This window comes from Phalacrocorax aristotelis, chromosome 5 (genome assembly GCF_949628215.1).
Source record: "Phalacrocorax aristotelis chromosome 5, bGulAri2.1, whole genome shotgun sequence".
Taxonomy (NCBI): Eukaryota; Metazoa; Chordata; class Aves; order Suliformes; family Phalacrocoracidae; genus Phalacrocorax; species Phalacrocorax aristotelis.
Window position 1 is genome coordinate 22,113,838 of NC_134280.1, and position 20,988 is coordinate 22,134,825.

The 20,988-nt window shown below is 39.8% G+C and overlaps 1 protein-coding gene across 5 annotated transcripts in view; it reads left to right on the forward strand.

Moving 5' to 3' along the window:
• B3GALT1 (beta-1,3-galactosyltransferase 1) overlaps nt 1–19,778 on the forward strand; it is a 225,920-nt gene extending 206,142 nt beyond the window's left edge. For all 5 annotated transcript variants that reach the window (XM_075093359.1, XM_075093358.1, XM_075093357.1 and 2 more), the window contains 2 exons: nt 14,334–14,372; nt 14,927–19,778. In XM_075093359.1, the coding sequence (XP_074949460.1) occupies nt 15,156–16,136 (981 nt within the window). In that variant the 5' untranslated portion in view covers nt 14,334–14,372; nt 14,927–15,155 and the 3' untranslated portion in view covers nt 16,137–19,778. The remainder of the gene's footprint in view (nt 1–14,333; nt 14,373–14,926) is intronic.
• Nucleotides 19,779–20,988: the final 1,210 nt, after the last annotated feature.

The following is a 20,988-nucleotide window of genomic DNA, read 5'->3' on the forward strand; positions in this document are numbered from 1 at the left end:
GTATCTTCTTTTCTTCGTGCTGCCTTTGATATCAGAATAGCTAGGAAATAAATGCAACCACAGATTGCAGACTGCTTTAAAAAACTCTTTCTTCAAGTGATCTCTCAGATTAAAATAATGCTGAAAAGATACTGCTCAATGTGAGAGAAGGGTTTAGGATATTTAGGAAGATCCGCACAGCATTTAAACCTGCTCAGGAGAATCCCGTGCTATGAGCCAAACACCTTCCTCCAGAGGTCTGAGTTCATGTTATTTATATAGCAATTTCTTCTGATTCTACTCAAGGACTAAGCACCCCTGAAGGTTGGAAAATGATCAAAAGGAGGGTTTGATCTTATGCTGCTTCTATAAGAAAAAGAGTCTCCCAGAAGAATGTCTCTTTGTGAAACTGCTCTATTTAATTCTCACAACCCTGAGGTATGCATTGAGATTTGGACCCTTAACTTGCTTGGCAGATTTTATTACTGTATTACCTGCCTCCTTGGGGTATACACCTGCTCAGTGAGCTTGTGTTTATAAAGCTCTTGAAGGTCCACAGATGGAGAGCTAAGAGGAGCAATCTATATTTTATACAGAGGGTATATTCATGTACCCTCTTTCTCTCCTTAAGGATTGGCCTTGAATACATGGATAACTAAGGTATGATATGATTCCCCTTGGGCACAGTGACAGAACATTTTTACTGCTTATTGCTTCACAAAGCTGATTTCTATCAGTAGTGCATTATATTCCTATCCAAGCAGAAGCCAACATATCCCAAAGAAAAGTGGGTGATAAAAAGAAAATTTTGTCTCTTGAGCTGCATCAGAATCAAGGCGGGCAGCTGTCCTCAGTGTCAGTGATGCTAACGGCACAATACACCAAAGCAGAGCAACAGAAAGCACTGAGCAATGCTGTGGTACAAGTTGCTGCAAAATCTTCTTTAGAGCAGCACTGTAATCGCATGCTTTACCTGTGCCACAGTAGAGTCTCAGTAAAAGTCAAGCTGGGAGGAGGAGGAGAACTGCTTTCCCTGCTTTTCGACTCTGAATATGCCAGAAGCCATCCTTTACACAACACTGCTTTGCCTATGTTTCGATAAATCCTTCAATACAGACAATGAGTCTACGCTTACACCTACATCAGTCCACTAGGGACAATGCAATTACAGGTGGAGGAACCAACTGGAGAGTCTCCAATTTTTCTGAAAAGTTGCAATTGCAATGGTTACACTTCCCTAGTCACAACAGGAAAAAGAGAAAGCAAAATATGCTGGCAGCATAATGAGACCACAGAAATGGGCCCTGTTATGTTTAGGCAAAGAAAGACACACATTAGGAAGAAGTTTGCTTAGCTGTTTCCCTAGCTACCAGCCACTGCAAATAACCCTAATTAGGAAGACCCACAGACAAAATGTGTAAGAAATTGGAGTTAGTATTCCTGACTACTCACACAGTTCTTCAGGATTTGAGACTTACACTCCCTAGTGAAAAATTCAGAGGTACACATGAAGGACACCTCTAATGACATCAGTGATAAAAGTGAGTTGAAACAGGAATTCAGATTTACTCTTTACCAGAATGCAGTTCTTCCTGCAGCTTTATTAGATACCCAAGATTATCAGCAATATTCTGCCCAACTGGGAGATGACTTATTAACTGAGAAATTCTCACAAACTGTTCATCAATAAGTCTGTGAGAAAACTTCCTCAATTTTTGCCTACAACAACCCTCATAGGGCTCAAGTTTATCTCTGATCTGAGCACAAATGGAAAAGTTGTTAACTGGCTGCTTTGTCCAGGGACACCCAGGATTCTTTCACTGAGACTAATAGACAATGTTGACAATTTTCATAAAGGGAATAAAGTAGAAAAATAAAGAAACATTCTTTTGGGGAAGAGGGTGGACTAAGTAGGCATAGCTGATGACCCAGAATGGTTTTACAGTTTAGCTAAGGAGGCAGCAACCCATTTGTGATCCCAAACAGTACCTTTCAAACTTGTGTCTCACCTGAGGACACAATTTGCTGCACTTTTGAAATATCTTAGAAGAATCAGGACAAATTTACTCCTGTGAATTCACAAGGATATATATTTACCAAGTTATTACAGCATGCACTCCTTTATTCGATTCATCAAAAAAACTCCAGTTACTATGAGCCCATTTTTAAATCCTTGCCACAAGAGATATGGCCTCTTGTACTGAGCGTATGCTCTATGAATGTGTACCTGTAACTTTGTGCAAAGGTCCTTTCAACCATGGCTTCAGAAAACTAAATGCTGACAAATTGGCTGGGGTCATGTCTGCAAAATGCTCCATATGTGCTAGTTGAAAGAGCCTGACACTACCTTGCTCTCAAATGTTAATAGCTTTGCAAAAAATGCCCTCTTCTGCAGCTGAAATTTTTCTTGTTCAATCCCCAGTAAAAGTAGGTTTTAAGTTCAAGCAAAACCCCATCTACCACTTAGTTACAACAAAGTGAAAAGAAACATGTTTCCGGTCTTTGTTGTAAAGGCAATCATATACAGCTAACAGCCAGAAGTGCTGGCCCTCAGCTGGACTAAGCTGTGCTCAGGTCAGTGGGCCCGTGAGCACGTACACCAGCTGACGGTTACACTAGCTCCTCAGCAGGAAAGCACCACTCCAGGTATTTAAGGCAAACGCCCAAGCCAGTAAAATGCCATTCCAACTCCTTTGCATTCCAGTGCAAAGAGGATGCAAACCCTACTTTTCCAAGAGGACTCTCCCTTCTCTGTAAAGTAACTTGTTTGGAAAGCCCAGCCGGCACTGCAGGCACTGTGCCGCAGCTGGAAAAGCGCCAGGGGAGCATCCCAGGAACACCTACCAGCTGGAGGGGAGGAGGTGCAGCCAGCCACCGGCAGCCACACCTGGCTGTGTTAGACCTGCAGTTATTTGTCTGTGCCGGATTTAAGGCGATGCTATCAGAAACCCATGCCCAGAGAAGTTCCTATAAACTGGGGAACGTAAAACATGATGAAACGATTACCAAAGAAAAAAGAAAAAATTGTACATCTAGGAAATGTTTTTCACATATTTGAGAATAAGCAATTTGGCTGAACTATAGGCCATATTTTCCAGGTTGAAGACAAAAGTAATTTGGTTGGTTGCTTGGGGTTTTTTTTATGTTATGGTTCTGTGCGACAGGTGCAACTCTGAAAGCAACAGCTTGCATTAAATGTATCACAACTTCTTCACAAAGGGAATTAGAAACTTGAAGCTTGGCTTATAAATAGCTCACAGTGACAAATGCTCACAAAAATACCTTCACATTAATTACTGTAATGCAACATGAACAAAACTGAACTGCAACCTGTTCCTGGACAGGCAGAGCAAGGCTCTGGGACCTCTTCAGCATGAGGAATATTTCCAGGGAAAAGGAAAAAAAAATGCTCATGTAGCCACAGTGTCACTGCATCCAACAATTTCCTTGAATATCTTGATAATATCTTTTTCTTAAGTACAAAAAGTTGGAGCTATGCTATTATATGATCACCTAAACTGACCCTTTACAAAATTTTCTAGCCTCATTGCTGTGGAGAAAAATGAGAAAATAAGGTGAATTCTAGCTATTTTTTAGACTTTAAAAAAAAATCTCTATCAATCAGAGGTAAATTATATCTATCAATTACAATAAATATACGTATCATATAGATACACCTGAGATATGGAAGAACACCTCCAGTAACTTTCTATCAATAAGAGCTATGCTCTGAGGTTATAAAAATGTATTTATACATAGCAATAATCAATATTTCTAGCCTGAAGTACTCCCAGTTTTGATGAGGTTAACAGCAAAGTTCCCCAAGCATCATGACAGATACCTTAATGGGCAGGTTCAAACTATTTTAGAACTTCTCCCAGTAAATCCAAAAGTTTTAATTGTTTGTACTTTTCCTCCAATGCCCGATAGCATGTGTATTATGGGAAGTAGATTCATTATCCAGTTCAATGAGTTATCATCACCACAGACATTGTGTGATTTCAGGTGTTCCAGTCTTCACATAATTGTTACCCCTCCTTTTTGTGACAAAGATTAATTGGGAATGGCAGTGCCACTAGGGTAGGCATCTATATAATCAAGGCCTCTGTCATCTATTCTTGGTGTCATAACCCAGACCACCGTTCCACAGGCATCGCTGTGAATACAAAGGAAGTAGTGAAGTTTAAGAAGGTTAAGGCAAGAACAGCAGTATATTTTATTTCAAACACCCTTGCTTGAAGGTAATTTAACCTATTGACTCTGATAATAAATTATGTAAAATTGTTTCACGTGTAATAAAGATTTTGTTAAAGCAGTTCTAAAGGTTTCCCCTTGAAAATTTTTTTAACAACTCAAATCCCCCTTTTTTTTTTTTTGTCTTAAACTTTCATTAGATGCAAAATATTGTAACCAATTTGGTGGTGACATGAGCTAAGGAACCTTGCTGTGAGATTTCACAATAGAGCACAGCACAATAGCTAAAGAAAATAATGGCTGTGGCTATGGTTACCCAAAGTGAAATACCTTATTTGCATCAGTTTCTAACCATACTGAGATGCAATTTACACGTTACTGCTGTAACAGGACATGACTGATGTAATCACAAATGACCTATCACAACATGAAGTCACAAAGTGTTTTTTAAAACTGTTTTCGAAAAGCATTCATGGAAAAAAAATGCACAGATCTGACACTTGACATCTCCTGGGCAACTTTAAAAGGGGGAAGAAAAAAAGAAAAGAAAAAAGAGAAAAGAAAAAGATTTCTCCTTAAAATTATTCTGCTCTTTATGTTCTTTATTTCTTTTCCCTTTAGTTAGCTCAAAGCATATGAGCTTAAAATGCCTGCTACTAAAGTCAGCAGCAAAAATCCCATTAACAGCAGCATGCACTGGCTCAAGGTAAATTACTTGCAACAGCAATATAACAAGAGCGAGCTGCTGATTGGCATGTCCCAATTTCTACTATTATTTTGAGTTGAGTAAAACCTAGCTACGAACCATTCTAGATTAATATCTGACCAAGCATGACCAGTTTGCTAAAACTTTAGAGATCCATCCATCCTACAGACATCTGACAGTCTGTCCTTTCATCTCCTTCCACATGGAGTCAGCTTTGTGATAGCACTGTTGGAGACTTCAGAGAAGACTAGGCTGTCACAAACATACAATGACTATGAACAAGAGAATTGTTTTTAAAAAATTACCAAAACAGTAAGAGAGCTACTGAAAATGTAATTATGAAACATGCCAAATGGGATTAAAAAACCCATTTCAATTTCCTATGCATACAAGATTTTAGGAATTGGTACTTTTTCTGGTTAGCAAACAGCTGTGAGTGTTTTGCTCTGATGAAATACCCAAACCCCTACAGGCACAGCATCCAGTCTGGACAAGCTTGAATCCTGATCTATCACCACTTTGTCCTCCACCAGCAGCACAGGGGGTTCTCCAAGGCAGTTTTATTCAGAGTCAGATTTGCCAGGAAGAAAATGCAGCTACAGAAGCCCCACATAGCCATGCTTGGTGCAGACCAGGGTCCTAGTCACCATGAGAGAAGGCAGCTACTCCCTGGTGGTACTGAGGCCAATTGCTATCACCAGACTCCCTGAGTATGAAAATCGCTGAATGGTGTGTTCCCAACCCAGAAGCTCTCAAGCCTCTGCTCAGAGAAAGCATAGAAATATTTTCTGCAGAGAAAATACTTCCTGAGCTGCAAAACTTGGATGGGAATTTATAGCTACAAAGCTCCTGATGTACAGACCAAACCAGAGAGAAAGGCTGCTCAAACCAACACCGAGGTCCCACCTCTGTACATTGCCAGCCAAGGAATGGTCCTTGCCAAGCTCACATTTCCTAACCAGTAGCTTATCCCAGTCCCCTCAGTCATGGTAAACTTGATGTTTGCATTGACCCAGATATTCCTAAATATTTCATTCAACTGTTTGATCTTCCACAATTGAAAACTGCACTTCAAAGCTTAGTCATGGTGGAACCTGTTTACTTTTTAATTTGCGAATTATTTTGTTGAGAAAGAATAGGTGCATAATTCATTCTTAAGTATGAGAAAAAAAAATCAATGAAAATACAGTTTAATTGTCTTATGTAGGCTGTCTCAGCAGTTCTTGAAAAAGAACAGAAAATCCTGTATTGAGATACATTCACTGAAAAAATATAAAGTGGAAAATACAATAAAGTCACTCATACGCAGATTTGCTTTCATATAGAGTAGCTTTTAACTCTAAAAGAGTCCGCAGCAGCTTTTTAAAGGTTAGGGAAGTTTTGGTGACATGGCCATATTTACTGGAAATTCTAAAACTCATTTTTCCTGTACAAGACTTAGAAGCTTTCATAAAATTCCGTAATGCACAGTCATTCTGACTTTTTATTCACATTAAAAGCTGGTAGTAAATATTGAAAAATAATTTATAAATCCCAAATTTATTTCAATTCAGTAATGAAATACAGCATAAACTGCAAACCAGAATTAATGAAAAGAGAAATATTAGTATGAAAGAATCATTTGTGCAAATACTGACTTTCACATTCAGTTACTGCCTAGGGTAAAGCCCATCATCAATATTTCTGTGAACAAGGAATGATTCTCTATATACAAATGGCATATCTTAAAACATAGCCTGATTTTCAGAAAATATTTCTCCTTGTTGCCTTCGAAGGAAGAGAAGAAAAGCCAGCCTCTTTTAACATATGACAGCTGGGACCCCCCAAAATGAAAGAATTTATTTTTGTAAAAAACATGGAGCTGAAATGAATGCTTGCGCTTTCCTCCCCTCAACTCAAGACTGTGGCTCCTACATGTATTCTACATGTATATTCTAGAAAGGAATGTCTTCCTTTGCAGCACTGATTTGGTTTCAGGTCCATTACACCCAGGCATAGAAAAAGCATTTAGAATATTTAAGAAACCTTCAAATGAAGTTGCCAGAGAGGAGCTTGCAATCTCCTGTTAAATCACCTATGCCATCTGTCCAGAATTTTCCCAAGAAATTACTATGAAAACATACAGCCAAGAACATAACAGCATCCCCAGATTTCTTTGTAGATGTGTTCTTAATGTTCAGGATAATTATCTTCTCAACAAGACTCCATAATAATCACAGACTTTTCCTCAGGCAATTTAAGGACTTCATAAATGGTGAAGATATTTCAGTGTCTTGGTCTATGTACAGATTAAAGCCATGATCATAGAAAACTCTTACAAAAATCTCTCTCCAGGGAAAATGAGAATAGTTTGCTACATTTACTAAATAATTTAGCAGCTGCATCCCGTCTTCTTTTTTCAGGGAAAAGAATAGGCACTTTTTGGCAGAGATGCACCGTGTTAATTTGACTTGGTCGTGCTCTGCCTAACAGGCTCCTGGGTGTCAGGGTGAGCAGCTGCAGCCTCCCTTGGCTTCTCACCTGGGGTCATCCCTGGGGCTCAGCATCCCGACTGCCTCCACTCAGCACCTACATTATGCCTCTGCAGTAGATAGCAACATGGTACGGATTACAACTATGGCAACACGCCAGGTTTCAAGAGCTGTGGTTTCTGTCATGTGCGTCCACCATGATCTAGTTACACTAATGCAACTGCACTTACATAGGATGGGCTTTCATGAAAGAAAGAGACCAACAACCTCGCAGCAGAGACTGCAGTTGGCGAGTAACATTTGCCCAACTCATTTGATGTCTGCCTGAAAATTGCCCATGAACAGTTAGCAAGATTCTCAAACATGCTCATTATCTGGAGGATTATTTTTGATGTGCAGTCAGCTTGTAAACGGTTTGCTGTGAATACTCACAGCCTCCATCAGGTCAATTACTTACAGAAGTTAAACAGTACTGCTTCTGTGCTCTGACTAGGGTGGCTTCTCTGGCTTGCACAGCATGAGCTGCAAAGAGCACAATTAAGTGCACAACTTCAAGTCACGACATGGAAACATGACACTAAACATTTGCTTTTTATAATTTTTACAATCTAGTGTAGCAAACCTTGAGCCTTTTATTTCTAATACTGTGACAGCCAGGTTGGGAAAAGGGACACATTAAATTAAAACATTTTTAAAAACAAGGATCAAAGAGCTTAATATTGCCACTGCCCTGCTAAAAAGCTTTCTTTCACCCCACAAACCAGAGGAAAGGAGATAACACTTCCCTTTGTCTGTGCCAATGCCCCCAGATACCCTATATCCCAACAGACAAAACCCGAAGCTGATAGAAGTTTTCTGCTCTCCCTGTGACAACGCATATCCTGCTGTTAGAGGGTCAACACCAACGTTCAAGAACATCATGGCAAAAACAAAATAAAAAATAAAAATTTAAAAAAGTCACCTTTACAGTGAAAATATACTGAAACCAGTATCAGGACTAGAAATGCAATATATTAAATATTAAAATGTGTAGCAAATTCATTAAGGCAGCTTTTGACATGCATACTATTGACCAGGTTAAAAAATGTTCTGAAGAACTTTTGGGCAAACTGCTAAAGGAATCACAACAACATGCAGGCATTTAAATGTTTTTGGTTGTTATTTAGATGAAAGTAGTGACCTTAGTTCACATACTTTATACCTCCTCTTTTCCAAATGAGTAATTAACACAAAAGTTTTAACGCACTGTAATTTGAGCACATTGATTTTACATTCTGATTTCATTCCTTGTAATTCAAATCCTTGATATACAAGTCTTGCATATTGCATGACTGCAGAGTTTAGTTTCACAGAATCACAGGTTTGAAGGGAACTCAGGGATCACCTAGTCCAACCTTCCTAGGAAGAGCACAGTCTAGACAAGATGGCCCAGCGCCCTGTCCAGACAATTCTTGAAGGTGTCCAATGTGGCCGAGTCAACCACTTCCCCGGGGAGATTATTCCAATGGTTGACTGCCCTCACTGTGAAAAATTCCCCTCTCGTGTCCAATTGGAATCTCCCCAAGAGCAATTTGTGTCCCTTCCCCCTTGTCCTCTCCATGTGACTCCTTGTAAAAAGGGAACTTCCATCTTCTTTGTAGCTACCCCTTAAGTACTGGTACATGGTGATGAGATCCCCTCTGAGCCTCCTTTTCTCAAGGCTGAACAAACCCAGCTCTCCCAGCCTATCCTCATATGACAGGCTTCCCAGTCCTTTGATCATCCTGATGGCCCTTCTCTGGACCCCTTCCAGCCTGTCCACATCTTTTTTGTAGAGCAGGGACCAGAACTGTACACAGTACTCCAGGTGTGGCCTGACAAGCACTGAGTAGAGCGGGATAATGACTTCTTGATCTCTGCTGGCGATGCCCTTTTTGATGCAACCCATCATCCTATTGGCCTTTTTGGCCGCAGCAGCACACTGTTTGCTCATGTTGAGCTTCCTGTCCACCAGGCCCCCCAGGTCCCTTTCCACAGAGCTGCTCTCCAGCCAGGTGGATCCCAGTCTGTGCTGCACTCCCAGATTATGTTTTCCCATGTGCAAGACCTTACACTTGTCCTTGTTGAACTTCATAAGGTTCTTGCTGGCCCACTCTTCCAGCCTATCCAGATCTCCCTGCAGAGCAGCTCTCTCTTTTGGAGTGTCTACTTCCCCACTCAACTTGGTGTCATCCACAAACTTCATCAGGCTACACTTGATGCCGTTATCCAGATCACTTATAAAGATGTTGAATAACGTTGGGCCCAATATCATTCCCTGGGGGACACCACTTGTTTCAGGTTGCCACTTTGAAAAAGAGCTATTTACCACCACCCTTTGGGTGCAGCCTGTCAGCTAATTCCCCACCCACTGCACAGACCACTTGTCTGGCCATAACGCATTAATTTCTCCAGCAGGAGACTGTGGGGGACCATATTAAAAGCCTTGGAGATGTCGAGGTAGACAATGTCCACTGCCCGCCCCATGTCAACCAGGCAAGTCACTTTGTCATAGAAGGCCACCAGGTTTGTCAAGCACAATCTGCCCTTAGTGAAGCCATGTTGGCTTTTCCCAATAATGTGCTTTATTTGACTTGTGATGGCCCCCAGGAGGATTCATTCCATAACGTTCCCAGGGATTGAAGTAAGGCTGATGGGCCTATAGTTACCCGGATCCTCCCTCAAGCCCTTCTTGTAGATAGGGGTAACATTTGCCTTCCTCCAGTCCTCTGGAACATCCCCCATTCTCCACAACTTCTTGAAGATTATGGAGAGTAGCCTTGCAGTGATATCAGCCATCTCTCTCAACAGCATCGGATGGATGGCATCAGGGCCCATTGATTTGTAGGGGTCAAGCTCCTGTAATAATTCACATACTAACTCTTCCTTCACTGATGGTGGGTCTATGTTTGGATCAACTGGGAATTTCATTCCCAAAGCCTGGGACCCAACAGTGTTGGTAAAGACAGAGGTGAAGAAAGTGATGAGAACCTCTGCCTTTTCAGCATTGTTGGTGACTGACTCTCCTATTCTATTTAACAGTGGGCCTATGTTTTCCTTCTCTTTCTGCTTGTGGTTGACATACCTGAAGAAGCCTTTCTTTGTATTTTTGATGCCTACGGCCAGTTTCAATTCAAGCTGGGCTTTTGCTCTTCTAACTGCTTCTCTGCACACTCTGGCAATGCCCTTGTAGCTCTCGATGGATAATCTTCCACTTCTCCATTTCTGGTATGCTTCTTGTTTGGATTTGAATAGACCCAGGAGTTCATGGTTGAGCAAAGGGGACCTCTTGCTCCGCTTTACTTCCCTTTCCTTTATAGGGGATAAGCTGGTTTTGTGCTTCCAAGAAAGAGTTCTTGAAGAACCCCCAGCACTCACTAGCTCCTTTATCTTCCATGGAAGCATCCCATGGAATTCCTCTCAACAGAGCTCTGAGTGAACTGAAGTTTGCTCTTCTAAAATCTAGAACCCTTGTCTTAGTACTGACCTTCAGCATGCTCAGCAGGATCCCGAACTCCACAATATTATGATCACTGCAGCCAAGGCTATCACTAACCGAGATATTACAAAGCCTGTTTTCTTGGTTTGTGAATAGCAATTCCAGCAGTGCCTCGTTCTTGGTTGGCACATCTAACAATTGTATGAGGAAACAGTCCTCTCACATTCTAGGAACTTGGATGACATGCGAGCTGCCATATTTTTCTTCCAGCAGATGTCTGGGTAGTTGAAGTCACCCATAAGGACCAGGTTCTGTTGGCCAGAAGCTGCTTTAGTGCCCCAAGTATTGCTTCATTGGCAACGTCACCGTGCTTAAGAGGTCGGGAGCAGATGCCCACTGTGAGGTCGTGCTTGGAGATGACCCCTCTGACTTTAACCCAGAGGCATTTGATAGAGCAGTCACAATCACCATAGTTGACTTTGATACATTTGAGGTTTTTCTTAATGTAGAGTGCGACTCCTCCACCTCTTTCACCCTGCCTGTCTTTACAAAAGAGCCTATAACTGTCCATCGTGGTCACAACACATGACAAGGAAAAGGTTTGCTGTCACAGACTTTATACTGTGAATATTTTTGCAAGACACGTTCAAGACAGAGTAATTCTAGGGAAGTCTGAGTTAGGCACTTGTTTAGGTTCTTGATGAATTAGCATCATCTTTATTAACAGAGCTCGGCAACCTCTGAAATTCTTGACTGCTAAATTGTCACAAAACACATATTTCACCACTTAGTCCATGTTTCCCTACCTAATCAAGCTATGTATTTTCTTGCTTGTGCAAGCTAAACATTATTGGAATTCCTGTGCAGGAAAAATGTTGCCAGAAATAATTTGTAGAAGCATTTGCCTTATGGCCAAAAAAGTACATGACATAGCTCCTAACCTAACCCCCTCCTCTGTGATCCTACGAAGAGTGAGAGATCAGTCCCGAAGGTGACAATAATCTCAAATAAACTGCAGACCAAGACTCATCAGGACATTTTCTTTTGTATTTGCACTATTTGCCAATTTTGTTTGTGCTATTTTCTTCCAAATCTGTTCCCCATATACAGCAAAAAGCTCAAGAATGTGAACGTTAATCTTCACATCTGCCTCACAGCAGAGTGAGAATAGCAGACACACCCATCACAGGAAAGCAGGGAGCTTTCCCCACCCCCCAACCCCCAAGTCTTCCTGAAAAATAATTACATCTCATCTAAAATTTCACTTGTCAGGAAAACTACAGCCAGTTCACTCTTAATGGCTTCACCTGCACTTTGCTCAAAAATTACCACAGGGATGGTGGAAAACACTCCAAACAAAAGAACACCATCTAAACTGTTATGTGTCTTTAAAAAGAAAAAGCAAAACCACCACCACCAAACAAACAAAAAACCCCAAACCAACCCAAACCAAACACACAACAGAAAAAGATAAACTTATTTCAAGAGACAGCAATCCAAGGACCAATATAAGAAATATTCATCCTGGACCAACAGTTTTCTGTAGATTTCATAACTGAGCAAATAATTTCCTACAATAGCTTGCAATCTTTCTTCAAAATGGTGTAAGGCTTTTATTGGTTCTAATCCTTTCAGAGCACACTATATTGGACATCACAGCCATGACATTGCTGGATTGAAAAAGCTGTTCTATGTAATTTTGCAGTTTGTAAGAAGCACTGGTTACAATTTTCCTTTCCCTCAGATATCTGCAGAGTAACTAATGCACCTGCCTTTATTAAAGAAAAGATGTAGAATATACATGTTTAGAGAATGTAGTATACGGTTTCCTAAAACAATTAATCATTTGCAGAGTATTAGAAGTATTTGCGAGACCTTAATGCTGGAGTCCGTTAAATACACTGACCTACACAGCTCCCACTCTACATCTCAAATCCATGACTGCTGTATTTCTTTATTAACAGTCTTCTAGACCTTACACTCCTGTTTTCATTATGTTACGGCATTTCACACTTGGTGTTTTTCCCCACTGGCATTTCCGGTGGGGGTGGCTGTTGGGGATTCACAACAAAGCCAGGAAAAAAAAAAAAACCAAAACACCAAACTCAAACCCTACCAGGTCAGGGATGTGTTTTGCCTTTTTCAGAACTGAGTCCCAGTGACCCCAGTGGCCTGTTACAGCAGGACAGATACCCTCTCCAGGCGTTACAGAAGTATCTGTGTATATACTTACCACAACTGTATTTATTTACAAGGTTGTACCTGTGCGTGCCAACACCTGCAGCTCTATGTGGCGATTAAAGGCCTCACTTAAATATACTGCTCCCAAACGTTTACTGCTACTGCTTGGTGGGAAAAGATCACTAAGCCCAAGTCCTGTGACAAGTAGCAAAGGAGATCACAGTCACACTCTACCTCATTAAATTGCCCCAGTTATAGGGCAAAACCTATTGAAACGGATAAAGCTCTGGAACAGGCCACAAATCCACATTTTCCTATTTCCTGAAAGGGCAGAGGGGTATGTGGGTTTTGGTCATTAAATACCTAAAAGTGCACATAATGAAGACTAGCAGGACAGCACTAGCTATAAGAATCTATAAGGAGCCTACAGTCTGTATATATTTAGCAAATGTTAAGGTTGTTTCTCAGCTGGTTTTATAACTCAGTGTTATATAGAATAACAGTCTGTGACACAGAGTAACAGTCTTCTAACTCTGATAGCCTGCCTGGTGTGGGGGGATGCCTGTCTGCACAAACCCTAAGCAACAGATCACCTGGCAGGGGACCCTGCCAAGGGGTCACATCCAGGGCCACACTCTCATCTGCTTTTGGAGAAAGGAAAGAGACTACACATATCCAATGCAGAGGAGGCATGGGCTCCTTAAAAAGCATTTTGATGTAATCCAGGCAACGTGTCAAAGGTGTGTGGAAACAGAAAGGACATTTCTAAGACAGGGCTTCTATGTTTTTATCTGAATCCATATAGGTTTTGTTCTATCCAAACAAATATTAAATATTTCAGACTGCAGTGTAAAGCTCATCTGTTGCGCATTTCTACTATCCTTTAGCTCTGAAGCAATGGCAAAACCCAGAAATGTGGAGCCTACAGGCACTCTCCAGCTACTGGTGTGCCTTGGAGGAGTCAGCACTGATCCAGCAAGCTTAATGCAGCTTGTCTCATTTCAATGAAATGATGATAAACAGAACTGGTTCCCAGGAAACATGCTAAGAGCAAAGGAAGCTACAGGGCTGGCACATTCCCTAGATCCAGAGAAGCCTCAGAACTCCCTAGTGCTGGAGGCAGGACTGGCACAGCAGTGAGGAAGGGCTGCCGGTGCAGGAACCCAGCTGCGCAAGCAAGTGCTCTGCATGCCGGCCAGCAGAGTGACACCGTTAGTAGGCTGCCATTGTGATTTTTCTTACATGGTATACAAATGATATTTGCTCATGAAAAGTAAAGGTTGGTTTGTGAGGTGAGGAGAAGGAAGCCAACAAGAGTAACTGAAATGTGTTAATTTATTTCTAGACTTCTATGGAGTCTACTCGGGCACTGATCTTTACATGGGTAAGATGGCATACGTATCTCTCTTCTCTCCTGTACCTTTACCAATCAGTCCCATTCTGTCCGATTTCCATCAAAGCATGCTCTTGTTAGCTTTTAGACCAAATGGGATCTGTAGTATTCATGTGCATGGTTGCCACTGATGCTATTAAACCTAAAGTACATTTTCATTCATTAAATAGTTTTCAAATGTTCCGTGGCATATTTTGAAAGATTGTCCAGAAAAAAATGCTAGGAAGCATGAAAATGCTAGAAACCAGAAAATTATTTTCATATATCTTTAAAATTACCTAAATAGTCAACATGCTATGTGTGCTTAACTTTTTTATATATTCATAATTTCTTGTAGATAGTAATCATAAAAGCATTACTTCAGTTATACTGCTATATTCTAGTACACTATCTTGCACTGTGGTATCCTTATGAGAAAAAGAAAGAATAGCCAAGAAATGCATTAAGACACTTAGCTTATTAATGGCCAGTCATATTTAAGCTAATTTTTCTTGCCCTAGGCTTTTATGATCTAGCAACGGAAAATTTTTCTTCATATTTTTCAGAAATAACAGAAAATTCCAAGAAATGGAAGCCACTGCTAGTAAGAGAAGAAAAGCTGAGTATCATCAGGGTTAATAGCTCCTATTTGAGATCCATGAATGATTACAGAGTTACTTTTCTATATCGAACTTTCAAGTTCCATTAATAATATGCTGCCTTTCTGGGACATAGGTGCACTCATGGTACGAAGGCTATTTATTCATCACACGGAATAGAAGAGCTAGAGGAACAATGGCTTCAAAGGTTTCATGCTTATATGTTTTGACAGTAGTTTGCTGGGCAAGCGCTCTTTGGTACTTAAGTATAACTCGCCCTACTTCTTCCTACACTGGCCACAGACAGCTCAGTAGCATATCTATAGCCAGAAAAAATGTTTCCTTTGGCAACATAAGAACTCGACCTATAAATCCACATTCCTTTGACTTTCTTATCAATGAACCCAACAAATGTGAGAAAAGTGTCCCTTTCTTGGTCATTCTTATCAGCACAACTCACAAAGAGTTTGATGCAAGGCAAGCCATTCGAGAAACATGGGGAGATGAAAACAACTTTAAAGGCATTAAAATTGCCACACTATTTCTTCTTGGAAAAAATGCAGATCCTGTGTTAAATCAAATGGTAGAGCAAGAAAGCCAAATTTTTCATGATATTATCGTGGAGGATTTTATCGACTCTTATCATAACCTCACTCTAAAGACATTGATGGGGATGAGGTGGGTAGCAACATTTTGTTCAAAAGCAAAGTATGTTATGAAGACAGACAGTGACATTTTTGTAAATATGGATAATCTTATTTATAAGCTGCTCAAACCTAACACTAAGCCAAGGAGAAGGTACTTCACAGGATACGTTATAAATGGAGGACCAATACGAGATGTTCGCAGTAAGTGGTACATGCCAAGAGATTTGTATCCTGACAGCAATTATCCACCCTTTTGTTCAGGCACGGGCTACATATTTTCAGCTGACGTAGCAGAACTGATTTACAAAACCTCCCTTCATACCAGACTTCTTCATCTTGAAGACGTGTACGTTGGACTCTGTCTGCGGAAGCTGGGCATTCACCCTTTCCAAAACAGTGGCTTCAATCACTGGAAAATGGCTTACAGCTTGTGCAGGTACCGCAGGGTGATCACAGTGCACCAGATAACACCAGAAGAAATGCACAGAATTTGGAATGACATGTCCAGCAAGAAACATCTTAGATGTTAAGATTTTTACAGATGTAAATACCTTTTTTAAAATTTTGGTTTAGTATGGTTATTTTTTGACGAAGTGATCTGCTAATTTACAGGTTTAACTGTGGGATATTAACTGTGAAAGGATTTTTAATGACTGATTTTTCATTCTCATTTTGACTACTGATTTACAGACTTTGGGCTGTTTTCATAAGAACATTATACCAACCAAAAGGATCTAGAGTCAAATCTCAGATTTTGTGTATTATCCTCTTTAACACATATCAGCTACTGCATCTGTATGTAAAAAGACAGTAATAAACTATCATGAACAGCTTAACAGTTCATGCCCCAGCCTCTGAGATAAGACTCAGGTCCTAAGAAATGAAGAATTACAAATATACTTTTATTCCTTTTTTGACACCCTACAACCATCTCTAAATAGAGCTTTGTTAATAAATTGAGCAGCATACATTTGCACTGACCTTATACACCTGACATGTATATTTTGTAGTACAACGTGTGCAATTCCTAAACAGCTTGCTGATGGTATAATAGCAGAATTTAGACAAGTAAGAACATCAAAGTCTCATAGGCCTTAGAAACAAATGGAGACACTGAAGTATATTTTTATCCACCAAATGGTATTCCTTTAAATTATTTCAGAAGACACCCCATTTCTTTCCACTGCCTAAAGTGGCCCCTAAAAGATCTAATACAATTTTAAAATTAAGTAGAATCTGTAGGTGAAATAAGGCAAGAGATGTATGAAAAACTATCTTAAAAATACATGATAGAAGTATGAATACTTTTAAACTTTTAATTTCAAAGTGCAATGTTTCTCATTAGTATCAGTGGATCTCTCCACTAAGTGTCTTGCATAGCAATATATGACTATATTGAACAATAAATATGTCAATAAGCAGCGTATTTCTTCAATCTTTCTTCAGTCAGTACACTATTTACCTAAAAAAGTAACACAAAAGCAGCTTTTTAAGAGTAAGCTCATCTACTTTTTGCTACAGTACATGTATGAATGAGGTTCTACCAGATTTTTAATGGTTTAGAAAAGTAGAATTTTGTCCAGTGAAAGAATGCAATCAATTTTCTGTTCATTAGGCAGAGTACATAAGTTACATACAACTTTTACAGCAAAATAGAGGGCTTTTAAGAATCACCTATTAAATACAAATTCTAGCCTTTGTTACAAATCTGCAGCTCCCAGGTTACTCATCACAGAGCCAATACTCACTAAGGTCCTGCTCAAGAGATCCGCAGACCATGCCACAGAAATCAATGCACAAAATTTTGTTCAAGTTTCATACGGTACTTGTTTTGAATATGAATGTTAGTGAAATGCCACGAAAATTATTTCCTGGCAAATTCTTCAATAAATTCAAGCCATCTCTATTCAGCACCACCTTCTAATAAAGAGCTAAAATATGACACTGCTCAGCTAATAGCATGGAATGAAGAATTCGCAAACAAGCTACAAAGATGCAAAACTCACCAGATATTAGCTGTAGATTACTCACACCATCCACAGCACACACACAGGTTTCATTTCAGCTAGCATTACGTGTAACATATGAAAAACTATTAAGTCTATGTTTTTCAGGATGTCTATAAAATTGTCAGAAATTAACTGAATAAGAATTTAAAGGAAAACTCTGACCTGATTTTACCATAGGTGTACATAGCACTTTACAACCGCAACAGAGGAATGAAGATGTTACCCCAAAAGGTTTGCAGTTTCACGACAAATTGTTAGTCTTAATCACAGATGCAGTGCTATCATTTTGAAAGGAACTACTTGTAAATAAGGTAAAGCATACCTGGCTTCCAAGCCACAAGCAGTAGTAGGTGTCTCAAAAAAATCTACTTCAGATCTAAAGGTAAAGCTACACAACAGATAGCCCAGGAGTTACTGCTAATCAGCAGGAGCTTGTGCATCCTTCATGAATGAAAATTGGTAATTTTGTATAACAATGCTGAATCTCTTGCAGCATAATTAAGATTTATCCTTCCCTAGTTGACCTAGTCCTTGTTAAAGTTGTTCTTGCTTCCTGTCAGACTCAGAACTCTAGCTAAACAAGGTCCAGCTAATTGCATAGATGAATGTAACACACACACGCTGATTGGATGAAGTTCAGCTTTCCTTACCCAAGCCCCAGAATATGCAGTTTAGGAAGGGAAAAGGGTGGAATTCATCCCCAGCCCTCAGGTAAATCAGACAGCATAGATGCCGTCCTACTGGGAACACACTTTGTAATAATTTCAACCCACAGGCTGCAATCACTTCCGCTATCCCTCTGCACTGTGCAGTAATTTGGGGTTTCTGAATCCACAACCAAATGGATTTGGTGGCCTTACTCCTCCTGCTGACACTTCTGTGGCTTTTGGTTAGTAACCAAGAGGACAGCAGGGCTCCTAATCCAGATACCTCAGGGCTCAAGTAGCATGGTAGCCTTGAATTTCTCCTAGTACAAGTAGACTGCATAAATGATTGGAAGCTACACCTTGAAAATAGTATCTGAAAAAATGTATTTCCTGCCATTTATAAATAGATGGATCTTCAACAGAAATGTAAATGTTCATCTTGGAACTGATGTACATATTTCTAAGGCATTTTCTTCTGTATTCAGCTGTATATATGTGTAGAGTCTGCTTGCTATGTAGTATTCTGTTATGCATGGAGATGAGTTAGGCATTATATTTGTCCAGTGTTTCAAGAGCCTTAAGCATGTGTGCCCTAACTTTTGAACGTACAAGGGTTTTTTTCACCCTTTTATTGTCAAGTTAATTTAAAAGAACACAACAGAAGCCTAATTTTCTACTTCTATTACTTTTCTGATAGTAGACGTCACTAGCTTCTTACGCTTAACAGCTGTATTATTTTATCTTTGCTCAGAAACTGCAGTATTGCAACCCAGAGCTAGAAAGGGAGCAATACATCTACTCATAGGGACAACTTATTGCCCCTTCTGCCCAGTAGCATCTGTGCCACGTTGGGTACTGCTAACAAACTAGTGTTTGCATTGGGCTTCCTTTAACCAAAATAAATATTTATGTTACTCAAAAGTCATTTTTTTTCACTAGGCATGGGATAAACGACAACTTCGTTATGACATGCTAGCTTCTAGTCACTTCAAAAGTGTGACTATAATCACATTTTGATTCCAAAACATATATCAACAAAGCACATTGAGCAAAGAACCTAGAGGGGAAATGTTTCTCTTTAGGAAGAGTTTTTCACAAAAGCATTTTTTTGCTAAAATCATGAGAGTATTTAAACAGAAGTCTCAAGGTTCGTTTTCCATCTTTCCTAATAATAATGTTAAGTATTGGTTTTGATTCTTTCTTGAGATTTTTTTTTTGTCTTTATAATGTAGATGGCAATGGCAATTTGTAAATGAAGAGTGTAATTAACTAGAAAAGCTTGTCAACAGTAACCGAATTTTAGGTGTATCATTATATATGACTGGCTGTACTTATGTATTTATTTGTCTAAACTGTATATATTGTTTTATCTATAGTGTCTGTAGGAGTGCATTCTTTTAGATTAAAGTATTATTTACAGTTTTGTGGGATTGCCAGCAAAGCTGCTAATCAAGATACTATTTTTTTGTATAAATGTCAAATAATAAAAAAAAAATTAAGAACAAAGTCAAATGAAGATCTGAAGGTGTCCTGTACCGTTTTCTTCTTCACTTCTTTCTAGAAATGTAAATGGTGTTATCTGAAAACACAGTACCAGTGAATAGGCTCATTTGTCATAAGGAAGGATATTGTGCTGTAAAGGCAGATTTTAGAAAAATAATTGGAAAAAATAAACACAAGAAAAATACTACTTTTACTCATTATTCATACAACAACTTCCTCAAGCTGATGCCCACACTGATCAAGTGTGCTACTTCATTTGACTCCGAAGACTTAATCTTAAAACAGCCATGGGTATATCTGGCAAATCAGCAGATGGGTTCATCATCTTCTTTGCCCTATTCAGCTGCTTTGGCATCCCCAGCTAACGAGACTGAAGTTTGGCATTTCTGAGGTGGTAAAGCTGTTTGACTCCCTTGGCCCTGCAACATGATTCTTCCGCTACCTCCATGGTACTTTAATGCATATGCTTGCAGCCATCAAAAGCTACACACAGGAGAAAAAAAGAAAGCATGGATGTCCCAAAACCCACATCTCTCAAAACCACAATAAAGTCACTTTGAAGTCGCTGCGTGACTGACGGGAGGGTACCCATACAGAGGGAAGGGGTCCTCCCCTGGCCTCTTAGAGTCACATGCTGACCCTGACAGAGCCTTCTACTTCCCCAAGCCCAACAGTAGCATCAGGAAATAAATGGAGAAGCTCAATCCAAATACACCCAGATTATCCAAGTTAGTCTCGTGAAGTATTCATCTCCCAGTACAAATATATTAAGATGCTGTTTCATGCACTAGGAAGGCCTGCGCAACCTCAGAGTCATCCCATCAAAATAGAAATACAAAACAAGATACAAAAGCAGGGCAGAGTCCCTTTTATTGTAAGAACTAGTCAGAATAATTCCCCTCTCTCCATTCTCCCCTTTGTATGTAGAATGAAATATCCAACCTCTTCGACTCCTGGTTTCAAAGCTCAGTAATCCAAACTCATTCATTAAATCAATAGGAAAATAACCCACACCCCTGAGAAGAAACATAGCTTTTGCAAACCAAAGTGTATTTTCTTTGGGTCACCTGTTTCAGAAGCAGCTGAAGCCTGCTACAAAGTCCTCAGGCATCCCGGGAGTGTATGCAGCAACACAGCAACCTTACAAATCATAACAAGATGCTTTAAAACAACTGAGAGTTTCATATACAGTAAAACCCCCTCCAATAATTTTCACCATAGCA